General features: G+C 32.9%; 1 protein-coding gene across 1 annotated transcript; it reads right to left on the bottom strand.

The window, feature by feature from the left end:
* Positions 1–1,986: 1,986 nt before the first annotated feature.
* On the bottom strand, positions 1,987–8,696 carry LOC143048835 (uncharacterized). The gene is made up of 3 exons (XM_076222705.1): positions 8,615–8,696; positions 2,128–2,433; positions 1,987–2,049 (listed from the first exon to the last, which is right to left on the bottom strand). The coding sequence occupies exons 2-3, from the start codon at positions 2,407–2,409 to the stop codon at positions 1,987–1,989; spliced, it is 345 nt and encodes a 114-aa protein (XP_076078820.1). The 5' UTR covers positions 2,410–2,433; positions 8,615–8,696.
* Between the last annotated feature and the right edge of the window lie 4,431 nt (positions 8,697–13,127).

The following is a 13,127-nucleotide window of genomic DNA, read 5'->3' as shown; positions in this document are numbered from 1 at the left end:
TGAAATCAAACAAAGTTTAATTTTGGACCCCCATTTGGACCAACTTGAAAACTAGGCCAATAATTAAAAATCTAAGTACATTTTTAAATTCAGCATATCAAAGAACCCCAAGGATTCAATTTTTGTTAAAATCAAACCAAGTTTAATTTTGGACCCTTTGGACTTTAATGTAGACCAATTTGAAAACGGGACCAAAAATTAAGAATCTACATACATAGTTAGATTCGGCATATCAAAGAACCCCAATTATTCAATTTTTGATGAAATCAAACAAAGTTCAATTTTGGACCCTTTGGGCCCCTCCTTCCTAAACTGTTAGGACCAAAACTCCCAAAATCAAACCCAACCTTCCTTTTATGGTCATAAACCTTGTGTTCAAATTTCATAGATTTCTATTTACTTATACTAAATGTCTAAATTTATGGTGCAAAAACCAAAAATAATGCTTATTTGGGCCCTTTTTGGCCCCTAATTCATAAACTGTTGTGACCTCAACTCCAAAAATCAATCCCAACCTTCCTTTTGTGGTCATAAACCTTGTGTTAAAATTTCATTGATTTCTATTTACTTATACTAAAGTTATTGTGCGAAAACCAAGAATAATGCTTATTTGGGCCCTTTTTTTGGCCCTTATTTCCTTAACTGTTGGAACCAAAACTCCCAAAATCAATCCCAACCTTCCTTTTGTGGTCATAAACCTTGTGTCAAAATTTCATAGATTTCTATTCACTTAAACTAAAGTTATAGTGCGAAAACCAAGAAAATGCTTTTTTGGGCCCTTTTTGGCCCCTAATTCCTAAAATGTTGGGACCAAAACTCCCAAAATCAATCCCAACCTTCCTTTTGTGGTCATAAACCTTGTGTTAAAAATTTCATTGATTTCTATTCACTTTTACTAAAGTTAGAGTGCGAAAACTAAAAGTATTCGGACGTCGACGACGCCAACGTGATAGCAATATACGACCAAAAAATTAAAATTTTTGCGGTCGTATAAAAACATCTCAATAATATGTGAATTTACAGTATGTTGACCTCAGAGGTATCTTTTATCAGTTTGTTCTTATTGACATATATTCCTACATCCCATAATCTCATTTACTCATGTGCCAACGCAGTTAAAACCTACAAAAAATGACGATGGATCAGACTTCACATATACATGATATATCTTATATTAAAAGTCAATATTAATACCTACAACAACATTTTCCCCATTATAGTCTTCTCGTATCACTTTCTGTAGTCTTTCTTGCCTTAAATAAACCCCAAAAAAGGCAGATTGTTATTATTAAACCTGGAAAACAGAATTAACAAGAATGTGTCCCTAGTACATGAATGCCTCATCCACACTTGGCACACTATCATTTTCTATGTTCAGTGGACAGTGAAAATGGGGAAAAATCTCTTAATTTGGCATTTAAATAAGAAGGATCATATCATAGGGAACACGTGTACGTAACGTTTCAAGTTTCATAACATTTGGTTGAGGCAAACTTCAGCAATATTTCCATTTGTAAAAAGACAATACTTTAAAATGGTAAAAAGTGACACTTCCAAAATTCAAAACTTTTGTGGTGACAAACTAAAGTTGGAGAATGGAAACCAATTTTGAGATGAACAGATGTTTGTACAGACGAGGGCAAAACTTAATGCCTTCTCCACTATTGGGCAGGCATAAAAAACCCTGAACAACAGATTATGCATATATATATATTGTTTGTATATATATATATTACTTGTACATGTTTATACCATCTGACCATGTTAAATATTTTATGAGGGCCTATAGGGAAATGTAAGGAAATTCTAATTGCGTTATGCTCTTTAAATAAAGGATATCATTATTACCATTATTATCAAATATTCTAAGCCATTAGGATATTTAACAAATCTTTTGATATTGAAACCATAGTAACACCTATTTTGAATCTAACCAGTTAACATACAACTTAATATTCTCAACTGTCATTACAAGTATAAAATAAGTTAAAAATAACTCACCAAAGCATCTGCTTCAGGTGCCCGTCGGAAAATATCTCCTGATGAAATCTGAAATTTAATTATGTTTTTTTCTGTGGCACATCATGCTTATTTGATGTTGACCTTTATGTGACCTTATGAACTTACCTTGACCCTGTTTTCATGATTTTTAAACAAAGTTGACCAAGCATTCACCATCTTAGGTTTGATATCTCTCAAAAAATATGTCACTTTTATTTCACCTATGCTATCCCTAACAGGGGGTTGGACTTCCAGACTTTGATCACTTGACCCCAATTCTAAACTTTCCATTTCTGAACTTAGTTCAAAACTTGGTCCCTTTTCCAACATGTCCAATATGTCTACTCCTTTTTCACCAAGTTTATCCTTCCCAAAACTCTTCCCTTGAAGACTGGTACCATCAGTCATATTTTAAAGTGGGTACCAGAATCACTGAAAAAGATGCACAATATTGTATATTCTGTTTGAGTTAATTTTGTCCAATTTCCTAGAGGTGACTGAGAAATCAGTAATACTAGACTGACCCAATTAAAATTGGTTCATTTGTTTTATATTTATTTCAAGACAATTTAATATTGGCGCGATGCAATGCATCTTCTGATTGGCTGACATCGTTTTGTTTATCATCACATAGACAAAAAAAATTTCATGGTTTACTCCTGTTTAAAACGGAATTTAGAATTAAATTATAAGAAATAACTGTAATATTTTTTCTGTCTATTCGAAATAACATATAAAAAATGGTGCACACTTTAAAATAACACGCTACAGTTTATTCAGTGTGCACCACATTTTTTATGTTGTTTCTTCATAGACAGAAAAACTATTAGTCATTCCTTGAATAAATATACATACAATATGTGTGAATTGTCAGAAAAAAAAACCAAATTTATTTGTAAAAGCTTTAAAAACTGGACATAGATAACGTAAATGTATTGTTTTTAATATTTTTATTCTGCAATTTAAATCTGGCACTTAACGGTCTAAGTTGTTTAAATCCAAATAGTTCTCTCTGATTTCTTATCATTTGACTTTCAGTGTTGACCAGGAAAAAGACCTAGCCATATTATAAATAAAATCAATTGTTACCCAAAATGAAATATTCACATTTCTGTTTGCTCAACCTGGAAGCCAAATTACATGAGACTTTATTTGAACAAGGAGATACCGTACATAAAGCAAAAAAGTGTTTGTCTACCTGTTATTTGTACATTAGTTGCCTGATTGCAGGATAAACAGTTGCATTTTTAAATAATTCTAGCAAGTACAATCACTACAATGTATATGTACTAGACATTTATTAAGTCTACATCAACCTTTGTTTACTAATAATCAAATAGAAACAAGAACAGCTTAACATAACAGGGGGGAATGACCTTTTTCGGGACGTCAGTATCTGGTGTTTTCAAACTCTTGATTTCGGGATTAATCCTTTTGAGTTCCGGGAATTCTTGTTTCGAATTTAGGATGCTGGGATTTCATAGTTTTTACCCCAGGATTTCGGGATCAGGACCCCTCCAACCCCCCCCCCTTTCCCTCATATAAGGCCAAAAAAAATAAAATATGTGTGTTTCTTATTACATCTTACAATAAAATAGAGTAGCCAGGTACATTTGTAGTTTTTATTTTAACATTTTTATTTCATATTGGGTCTATGGCAGGAACATACTGACTTTAACAGTCATGACCAGATGACAATGCTTATTGAAAAATGACAAAAAAAAAGTAGGCTATTTTTAGCTTAAAAGTAGGGAGGGAAGTGTAATATAATCATGGTAATAGGACACACACTTGATTTTTTATTTGGCCTAAATAGGTCCATCATTTTATTTATTTAAATGTCTTGTTTTTTAAGTTTGCATTTAATGTGCTAGAAAATACGACAGCTCAACATCTGTGACGTCAGATGTCCAGGACCCATTGAAGAAAAAGATAATATTTTCTAAACTTTGATCTTTATTTGATAAAATTTGTAAGGGTTTTGCAGAACCCAGTGTCTCGCCTACTTTTCCTGTAAATTGCAGGCTCATCAAAAATGAGGGAAACAATCAATAAAAGAATTCCGCTTGTTACTTTCTTTTAAAATTTTGTAAGAAGCTTCTGTCCAAGTTTGGTAAAATTCCAGGATAGTTTATGAATCTAATAAATGTTTTAAAAACTTTAACTGCAGACTGGATGTAATGTTAACTGGAAGAAAAACTAAGTCCATTTATAAGTAAAATACAAATACACGGGTAAAAAATATTAACAAAATTTCCTTCTAGATACTAGCTTTTGATCATAAACAAGCTTCTGTCCAAGTTTGGTACAAATTAAAAATAGTATAAGAAAGTTATCAAATTAAAAATTTAACCACAGAGTGAATGTGTTGTTTCCTGGCAGAAAATCTAAGTCCATTTAAAGTAAAAAACGGAAAAAATGGATTTATTGTTTTACAAAATCTACATCTGGATACTATCTTATGATCATAAACAAGCTTCTGTCCAAGTTTGGTACAAACCAAGGATAGTTTAAGAAAGTTATTAGAATTTTAAAAACTTGAACCACAGAGTGAATATTTGTGGATGCGGCCGCTGACGACACCGATGACGACAGAATGTAGGATCGCTTAGTCTCGCTTTTTCGACTTAAGTCGAAGGCTCGATAAAAAGATACAGCAATGAGATATGAAGCTTGTATATAAATTAAAACATGGACATATGAGGGTGGTGATGGGGGTACCTTCATGACGAATAACGGTAAAAATTCTTGCCAAATGGCGTTAATGGTAATTTTTGGTGCATGACAATAAAATATCCATGCACTTTCTTTTAGACGATAAAAATAATCGAATGATTTTGACGAATATCACTAATTTTTTTTCCCAAAACAACAGTAACGATAATTATTTCAGACCTCTGACGAATCACCATGATCACTATAATGATATTTTGACGAATCACTGTATAATTTTAACCAATTTGACATGTTTGATGCTAACGGTAGACGAAAATGGCTGTTTGACGCATGACGGTAAATGTTCATACCAATTTTAAACAAATTAGGTCATCTCACAGACCTTCAGATTTTTTGGAAAATTTAGTGTTCACCCACAAAACTGGTTTGACCCGTAACACAAAAAATTCAAGTTTATTTACAATTTACACAATGTGTATACGTTATGTATGTTTAAATGCACATATGTTTCCATAGCATAGAACTTTATTCGTTTTAGGATGAGAAATACAGGCAAAATTTTGATGTTTCTGTAGTGTCCTATATTTTGACTTTTATAGTGGAACCTTAAATGGTCCGTGACCCCTTATTTTTTTTTTACTAATTTGATTCACTTTCTGTAAAGAATAAAATAACAAAAAATATGACACTTCTGATAGAAACCTCGAATAGGCCCGAGCCATCAAATGAGTTTATCTGAGTGGACAGTATCAAAGTAATTCAGGTGTTTGTTTATTTTTACATCTTCTGCAGAAAGGAAAATAAATGCTCATCAAAAACCAAGAAAGATTTATCTTTCTTTAACACAAAATGCATTTAACTTTTACATATCTAGTGGATGCTAGGCCTTAAAACTTTCCAAACAGCACAGGTAAGTCTGTACACAGAGTAATTTTTGAGGTGAAAAATTATACAGCCATATTTGTCCATTTGTTATGATAAGTCACACCTTGGTTTCATCATCAGGATTAAAAGATAAGGATTAAAAGATAAGGGAAAGTAACAATCCAAACAAAATACTAACATCAGTCTATTTGCCAGCAAAAGGAAGTAAAAATCATCAGGCTGAATACCAAGATGTTATCGATCAACTGTACGAACTATATCAAAAGTATAATGAAACACACAAAATCATCATAGGAGGCGACCTAAATGAAGATCTAAATATACAAACAGGCACGAAGCGCAACCTCTATCTCCGTGATTTCATAAAGGAATGCAACTTGAAATACGATAATAAAGAAAGAACCTTTGTTAACTCGCTCGGACAGGAATCATCAGAAATAGACTATTTTCTGCACAACCTGCCAGAAAATGAATTTGACAACAAACAAGTACTCAACCACGTGACAGAAAACACATCCGATCATCACCCAATTCGTATGAGTACCAAATTCACTTATGAAAGCTTAAATAACAGTCATGCGCAAAATAGCAGCAAAATTGCAAAAAGAGTTAACTGGGACAAAGTAGAAAAAGAATGGTATTCTGCTCACATCAACAAACATATAGACAGCCTCCAAATAAGAGAAAATATGAAAGAAACAGAAATTGAGCAAGCTACATCAAAATTATGTGAACTCCTAAGGGAAACAGGTAACCTAACATCTTCATCAAAGGCAAAATTCAATGCAAAGCCAAAACTAAAAGTGTGGACGCCCGAAATACAAATAGCGTTGAAAATTGCAAGACAAAAATATAATGTTTGGAAACACCACGGGAGACCCAACAACAAAAGCAACATAATGCTACCGGAGAAAAATCAAACAAAGAAGGACTTTCGTCGGTCAGTAAGAATAGAGATTGCTAAAATAAGAGACAAGGAGAAGGAAACTATTCTAGAAACAAGAGTAAAAGACACAAAAATGTTCCACCAACTCGTACGAAACAACAGGAAGAAAGGAAATTTTGTAATCACGGAGCTAGAGGTTAACGGAGTCAAATACATGGAGAGTGAAAATATCATCACATGATTTGAGGAACACTTTAGAAGTCTTGCAACATTTAACAACCAGACGGACATAGATAGTGCATATCATAACCAAGTTGAAGATGAGTCCCATTTTAAGCGATGCTGATACACTTCCGTGCTTGAAGATACATCCCACAAGTATGACTAAAGTTGTTTCCATTTCAGATCCTGCATGGGTAATATGTTCAATGGTTATGCCTTGGGAATCTGCCGATTTTCCTTTGTTTATCGATCTGATGGCGTTTGTAATTTTGATGTGCGTGACGTTACTGATGTTATTACGTTGCACAAGCCTGTTTATACTCTGAATATCATCTTAGCACTAATCGAAAATTTCCAAAACAAGCTACTCAAGCAAATACTGTCATTACCAACTTGCGTAGCAGATATAACTATTAACATCTTAACCGGAATATTGCCAATAGAAGCCCAAATACATATTCGAGCACTTGGACTCTTCAACAACATCTGTAATCAGCATGAAGAAAGTATGGAAAAATCACTAGCCAGACGACAACTAACCGTAAAAAACAACCAAAGTTTTAGCTGGTTTGTCGCCGTTAAACATATGCCCAGGAAGTACAATCTGCAAGAAGCTACATGGTACCTGGATAACCCCGTCAAAAAATCCTTGTGGACCTCAAACATCAAGAGAACAGTGCATAATTACTGGAGCAAATCAATAGTGCAACTGCTTCCACTATATAAAGGACTAGATCATCTCACAACGGGAAACCTTGAAAAAGGAAAAATTCATCCTCTATTCAGAATTAACTGCCACTCAGCCATAGATACGGCAAGACTACCAGTTAAACTAAAACTGCTTACTGGATCATATATCCTACAAAGTAAGCGAATTAAAATGTATAAGGAAGAAACCGATCCGAAGTGCCTATTATGCTCAAAGGATGATGAAACTGTGACCCATTTCATATTACACTGCGTACAACTCCAAAATATCAGGAACAAGATACTTCTAGAAACAGTTGATGTACTTAACAGTCTTGGAATTCAATTTAATGAACTATTGGACAGTGAAAAGTTACAAATAATTCTGGACATCACACCGGTAGCAACAACAAGGAAACTCTCTCAAGCCAGTGTAGCAAAAGTAGAACGCCTAAGTTCAGACGCTTGATATATCAGTTACATATAGCCCGCTATAAGATAGTATGTGGATGATAATTATAATAATTATGACTCAAAAAAAGGAAAAGATAACCGCTTCCACAGTAAAAAGAAGAAACAACACATTTGCCACAAAATTCGTAAACATTCACTTATATCAATTTCTCAGAGCGAAAATAACGAACCTATTTTAGCATATATACATATTTAAGTTATGCTAGTGATGACATTTTATTAAAGTGTGCGATATTATAGTGAAAATATTTTAGATTATATATAGCTAACAGAATTTTAAGCAATACATGAAGGACCTTTTAGAAGAAATGAATATAACTTTTAGATAATACTTTATAATACAACTTTTAATTCATGAGGAAGAGGCACTCATCATCCTTTTATCTTTTTACCGCAAGTATGGAATGATGCCGTTGATATTTATTTTAAGAGTGATACTAACTTTTAAAGAGTACATCTATCGGTTAGGGGTACAAATGTGATACCTGTGTATATATAAAGAAAGAGAGGAATTTTAAAGTACGTGACTTGACTTTTAATCAACACAGGAACATTGTAAATATATTGTGATAACGGATTTTTAATATAATTGTGTGTGGGTAGGACTTCACTGTGTAAATAGTCTCAGCACTGCAACATATTTGGTGGAGGCATCACTGTATATAAGAAAGACCACAAGTTATACATACTAGCGTATGGTTCCTCTACAAAGGGGGTTAAAGATACAGAGGTAAGGTAAGGGGATAGACAACTATGACAGTATTTGTACTTAAAAATCTGTACCTATAACTTCGACTGTCTTTTAATATGTACCAAGTCAAAGTAGGATTTGTCAAAATTTTCTGACAGTGCCAATGTTAGTAAAGACATAAGACATAAGACATTTTATTTCACTAAAGCCCCCACATGGGGTATGTTAGTACAACATTTTTTAACAAACTATAAAAGTATGAACATATTTACATTAAAACATGGTTAACAAAGGTGCAATAATAGTATATATAATTAATACAGATATTTGACAGGAAGTACAAAATATAGTAACATGATTAAGCACATGTATTAAAAGGTTTTAATAACACTTTTACAAAATTTTGCTATTCCAGTAAGTGTGAATAAATCTGATGTATTCATCAATTCTTTAAATTTTAAAACATTTGGGTTTTTACATATATCTAAAGGTAAAAATAGTGGAATGTTCATGAGTTTATCTAGCTGATAGTTGTCTCCCCTCAATTATGGCGGGGAATTTAAGGGGAAATAAACAGGGAAAGTAGGACGACAAGGAAATGGTCCTAAATCGGAATGATTTATATATTTCACTGCTTTGTTTTATACAAAATAGCATATAAGTAGGTAATTCGAGTATAAAGCCGAGGTAAAGAAAATCTTCATAATTAGTTAAGCTGAAAATCTGTAAATACTTCAGCTTTTATATATATATATCTACTTTCGGTTTTCATTCACATAGATTTCTAGAATATGTTTTCCTAGTTTAAAATTATTTACAAAAATACAGATTTTCTAATGGCCTGGCATACAGACAAGAAATGAAAATGTGAATTTGTTTGATTTTGGTGACTCAAGTCAAATATATTAAGAATATACATGAAATATTTGTGACTGGACTACAATCAATTTAATTTTTCAGGAAAATAATCGGGAAATACTTTACTGGATCATCTTATTTTGTTCTTTTAGGGCTCAATTACTACTAAAAAGTCCAGTTGTTATGGAGGAAGATATTGATACAAACAATTAACTGTGGTTTTACATGTTAAATATAAACATTTGAAACAAAAAATGTGCGGACTTTTACATCTGATAGGTCGAAATCAAATTGAAATTCCAAAAGTTTTATAAGCAGTAAAATAAATTACCAAACATGCAATCGACAAGAAGTTTCTAAAGACCAAGTCATCTTTTGATAACAACCCATTATGATACCAATTTGATTTAAGTAACTACGTATAATCGTGACATATTCAAAGGCTTACCAATATGGCATCTAATGCTCTCTCACAAGAAGAGGAAAACTATGTACGAATGTCATTGTTACTCACTGGAATATCCCCACGTGCTGTTCGTGTCCTGTTTAATAAAGAATTTCCTCCAGCATCTTTAAGTTTGACTGTAAATGATAAAAAAGTGAAACAAAAGCTGAATGACTTGAGAGGGAAAAGAGTTATTAACAAGGCACAATGGGATCTCCTGTTTCCTACCAGTGGTAAGTATATCTTTCTTGTCTCATCCAATAGTGTGATTTTTGGGTGTAACAGGAGTGGAAGTTTCCACTGGCTTTGTTTTCCCGTTGTCTACCCAAGTTCTTGGATATTGGACAAAGTACGTAAAACTATGTAAATATAAACAATAACTCTTTCTTCCGAGACGGGCCATGAAATTATCCTTGTCGGGACTTCCTGTTCTGGCACATACCCGGCAGGGCTTACGTTGTCCATAGGAACTATAAGTATGACATCACTCACCGGGTTCGGGCCAGTCTACACTAAGGATTTGAAATGAGCAGACGCTCATACATTGTACTTTGGCTTGTGAATATGGAACCTTTATTTATACAAGTAGACTAGCCACCACCGTATTTATTTATGTAAACTTATGTTCATGATCATGATGATGTTCAAGCATTTATATGTCTTTAAAATAAACATCTTGTTTATATTTACGTAGTTTTATGTACTTTGTCCAATATCCCATGGCCAGAACTTGGGTAGACAACGGGAAAACGAAGCCAGTGGAAACTTCCACTCCTGTTACATTGGGGGCTCGTCAAAGAGATATTTCAGGACAATAACTAAAACAAACATTTTGTTTGTCATTATTTCGGCAATATGGTTGGAATAAAAGGGATTTTTGTATCCCTAGGAGTCAAAATTGAACAGTTTATTATTCGTCTTCTTGTCATTTGCACTGTTTGTGCAGGTCCGACAATGACCAGTACTGCATGCAATATTGTTTTATACAACAATACAATAAAAGGTGACTTACCTTCAGAAATTGAAATGAGAAATCCAGGAGAAAAATTCAAAATTGGAGCACAAGGTGAACATTTTGTTCACGTTCCAGAGGAAATATGCTGCTCTTACATACAAGGAAAACAAACACACCATTTTGGTGTGCACCGCAGCAATATGAAATATTTAATTGCATTTTATCCAGGTTTTATAAAGCTTATTATGGCTTTTCAATTTTCAGGAAGTTGGCGATTTATCACGCCATGTTTACAAAATGACGTCATATTTGCGACGTCAAAGCACCTGACATTGAAGAAATGTTTGTATGGAGGTACCAATGGGGAATACTCATTGTCGTTCTAACCATAATATGGTGGTTTAATTTGTTGGTTCTGTTTAATTTATACGTTTTTATATTTGTTGTCATATTTGGATTTTGAAAGTCAAATAATTTGTTTAATAAGGTCTTTCCACCTTTCCGTGTGGAAAGACCTATTGATTTTGTTCTGATTATTTTTTTTTTCTTCCGCCTAATTTTTTTCTTGCGGTGTAAAAATGTTTCAAAAGATGTCGCTTAGTTTTTTTGTATATATGATATCATACAGTCTATACGCTTTTGAAACTGACCCTGTTTAACCAATCACTTTTCTTTGTAAGAGTTATCTCCCCAAACACTGTTTTTCTTGTTATCAGATCTCCTCCGCAACCGTAAAAGAAAGCGACAAATTCATTTTTCCAAATTGCTGGTTATATCCTCATGATGTAAGGTTTTATTTTTGACCGAAGCTGTATAAAGACTCCTTATGAGAGTTATTTCTGCTTTGATATTGAAATAAATGAAATAAATTTGTAACTGGAAAACCATAAGTAATAGAGGCCTAGGGTCTTTTGATTTGAGGTCCTTGGTCCAAAAAAAATGAAATTGAGGTCAAGGTCAAAGGTAAAGGTCATGTTCAAATTTTTGATTTTGGCTTATTATCTCTTATTTTCAGAAATCATTTAAGATATCGACAAAATATTTTCACACAATTGTTAGTCGCGACATGTAGTTACACATAAATATTAGTCAAAAGGGTACGTAAACATTTGATGCGAGTTTTCCCCCCTTTTATATCTAATATCAGTCGTATGGTAATATAACTCATTAACAATATAAAGTAAAGACCTAGAGTTATTTGATTTGAGATCCTTGGTTAATGACCTTGAAATTGAGCTCAAGGTCATATGTTAATTTAACGATCTAGATTTTGACCTTTGCTTTTACCTCATATGTATTTATGTTAAAGCTATTAGACTTTTTGCATTAGGTTGCAAGCAATATGACGTTAAAAAAGCTAACCGGAAGTGACCTTTTGTAAACCGGAAGTAGATAATTTTTGTAATAAATTATTGTAAAAGTGTGTAAAACCATATATTTTTGGAATCAGCGTCAAGTAAACTATAAGACAGTACCGGAAGTAACATATTTTGAACCGTAAGTAGAAAATTATCTCCCTTATTTATATCTTTTTGTATAGAAACCTTATATTTTTGGAATCAGCGTACAATAAGTTGTCATTTGACGCTGAAATTGACCTTTAAAACCAAATTGTAATATTTTCATATAAAAAAAAAATCGTTACTGGTGGAAAGACCATCAATGGTTCTCTGAACAATTGGTTTTTAAATATACTTGAAATTGTTTTGGATTAAAAAGTACATTTTGAACTTGCATTTCTGTCATGCATTGTCATGCAGTTTTGTCTGCATATCCATGTCTTGTCAGTGTTGATATAATAACAATAATTTAGCTTTCTTGCATGGAAAGGAGGGCATTAACAATACTCAAACTTAAAAGTGGTATCGTAAGTCATAGGCTATATGGTGCAGTCATGGATTATACTGGAAATTTGTCCGGTTTATTTTAATATTGTAAAAAGGATTAAAAGTACAGTTTTTGTACTCGGTTATATTTATAATATAATATCATCTTGATATTTATTTTTACGTTGCTCTTTGGAAATAAACTGAATTATTTCAGTTTGGTGGGATTGTTACGTCAGTTGAGGAAAATAATACTGAATCTTTTCAGTTGCTAAGCAATGTCGCTTTAGTAAATGTAAAATTGTGGATATAGCGAGAATTTGGATTAAATAACATTTTTGTCATACAGTTGGGATAGGGTTGTCTTGTACGAGTTGTGACTAGAATAAAGATAATAGAAGAACGTACACTCATTATCTTAGCCGTTGTTGGAAGCTGCTTTCGGTGGTGTATACAGAGGCAATTTTGGAAATACCTTAGGTGCTAGAATGGCGCGAGAATAGGTATATATTTTGCGTATA

The sequence above is a fragment of the Mytilus galloprovincialis genome, chromosome 10, assembly GCF_965363235.1.
Source record: "Mytilus galloprovincialis chromosome 10, xbMytGall1.hap1.1, whole genome shotgun sequence".
Lineage (NCBI taxonomy): Eukaryota > Metazoa > Mollusca > Bivalvia > Mytilida > Mytilidae > Mytilus > Mytilus galloprovincialis.
Note: the sequence above shows the minus strand (reverse complement) of the source record. Positions and strands in the feature narration are given on the sequence as shown.

What these genes read in the sequence shown, in the direction of transcription:
- LOC143048835 (XM_076222705.1), bottom strand. Translation starts at nt 2,409, where the DNA reads ATGACTGATGGTACCAGTCTTCAAGGGAAGAGTTTTGGGAAGGATAAA. An exon ending in ATCATGAAAACAGGGTCAAG is followed by an intron (nt 2,050 to 2,127) that starts GTAAGTTCATAA and finishes ATTAAATTTCAG; the next exon opens with ATTTCATCAGGAGATATTTT.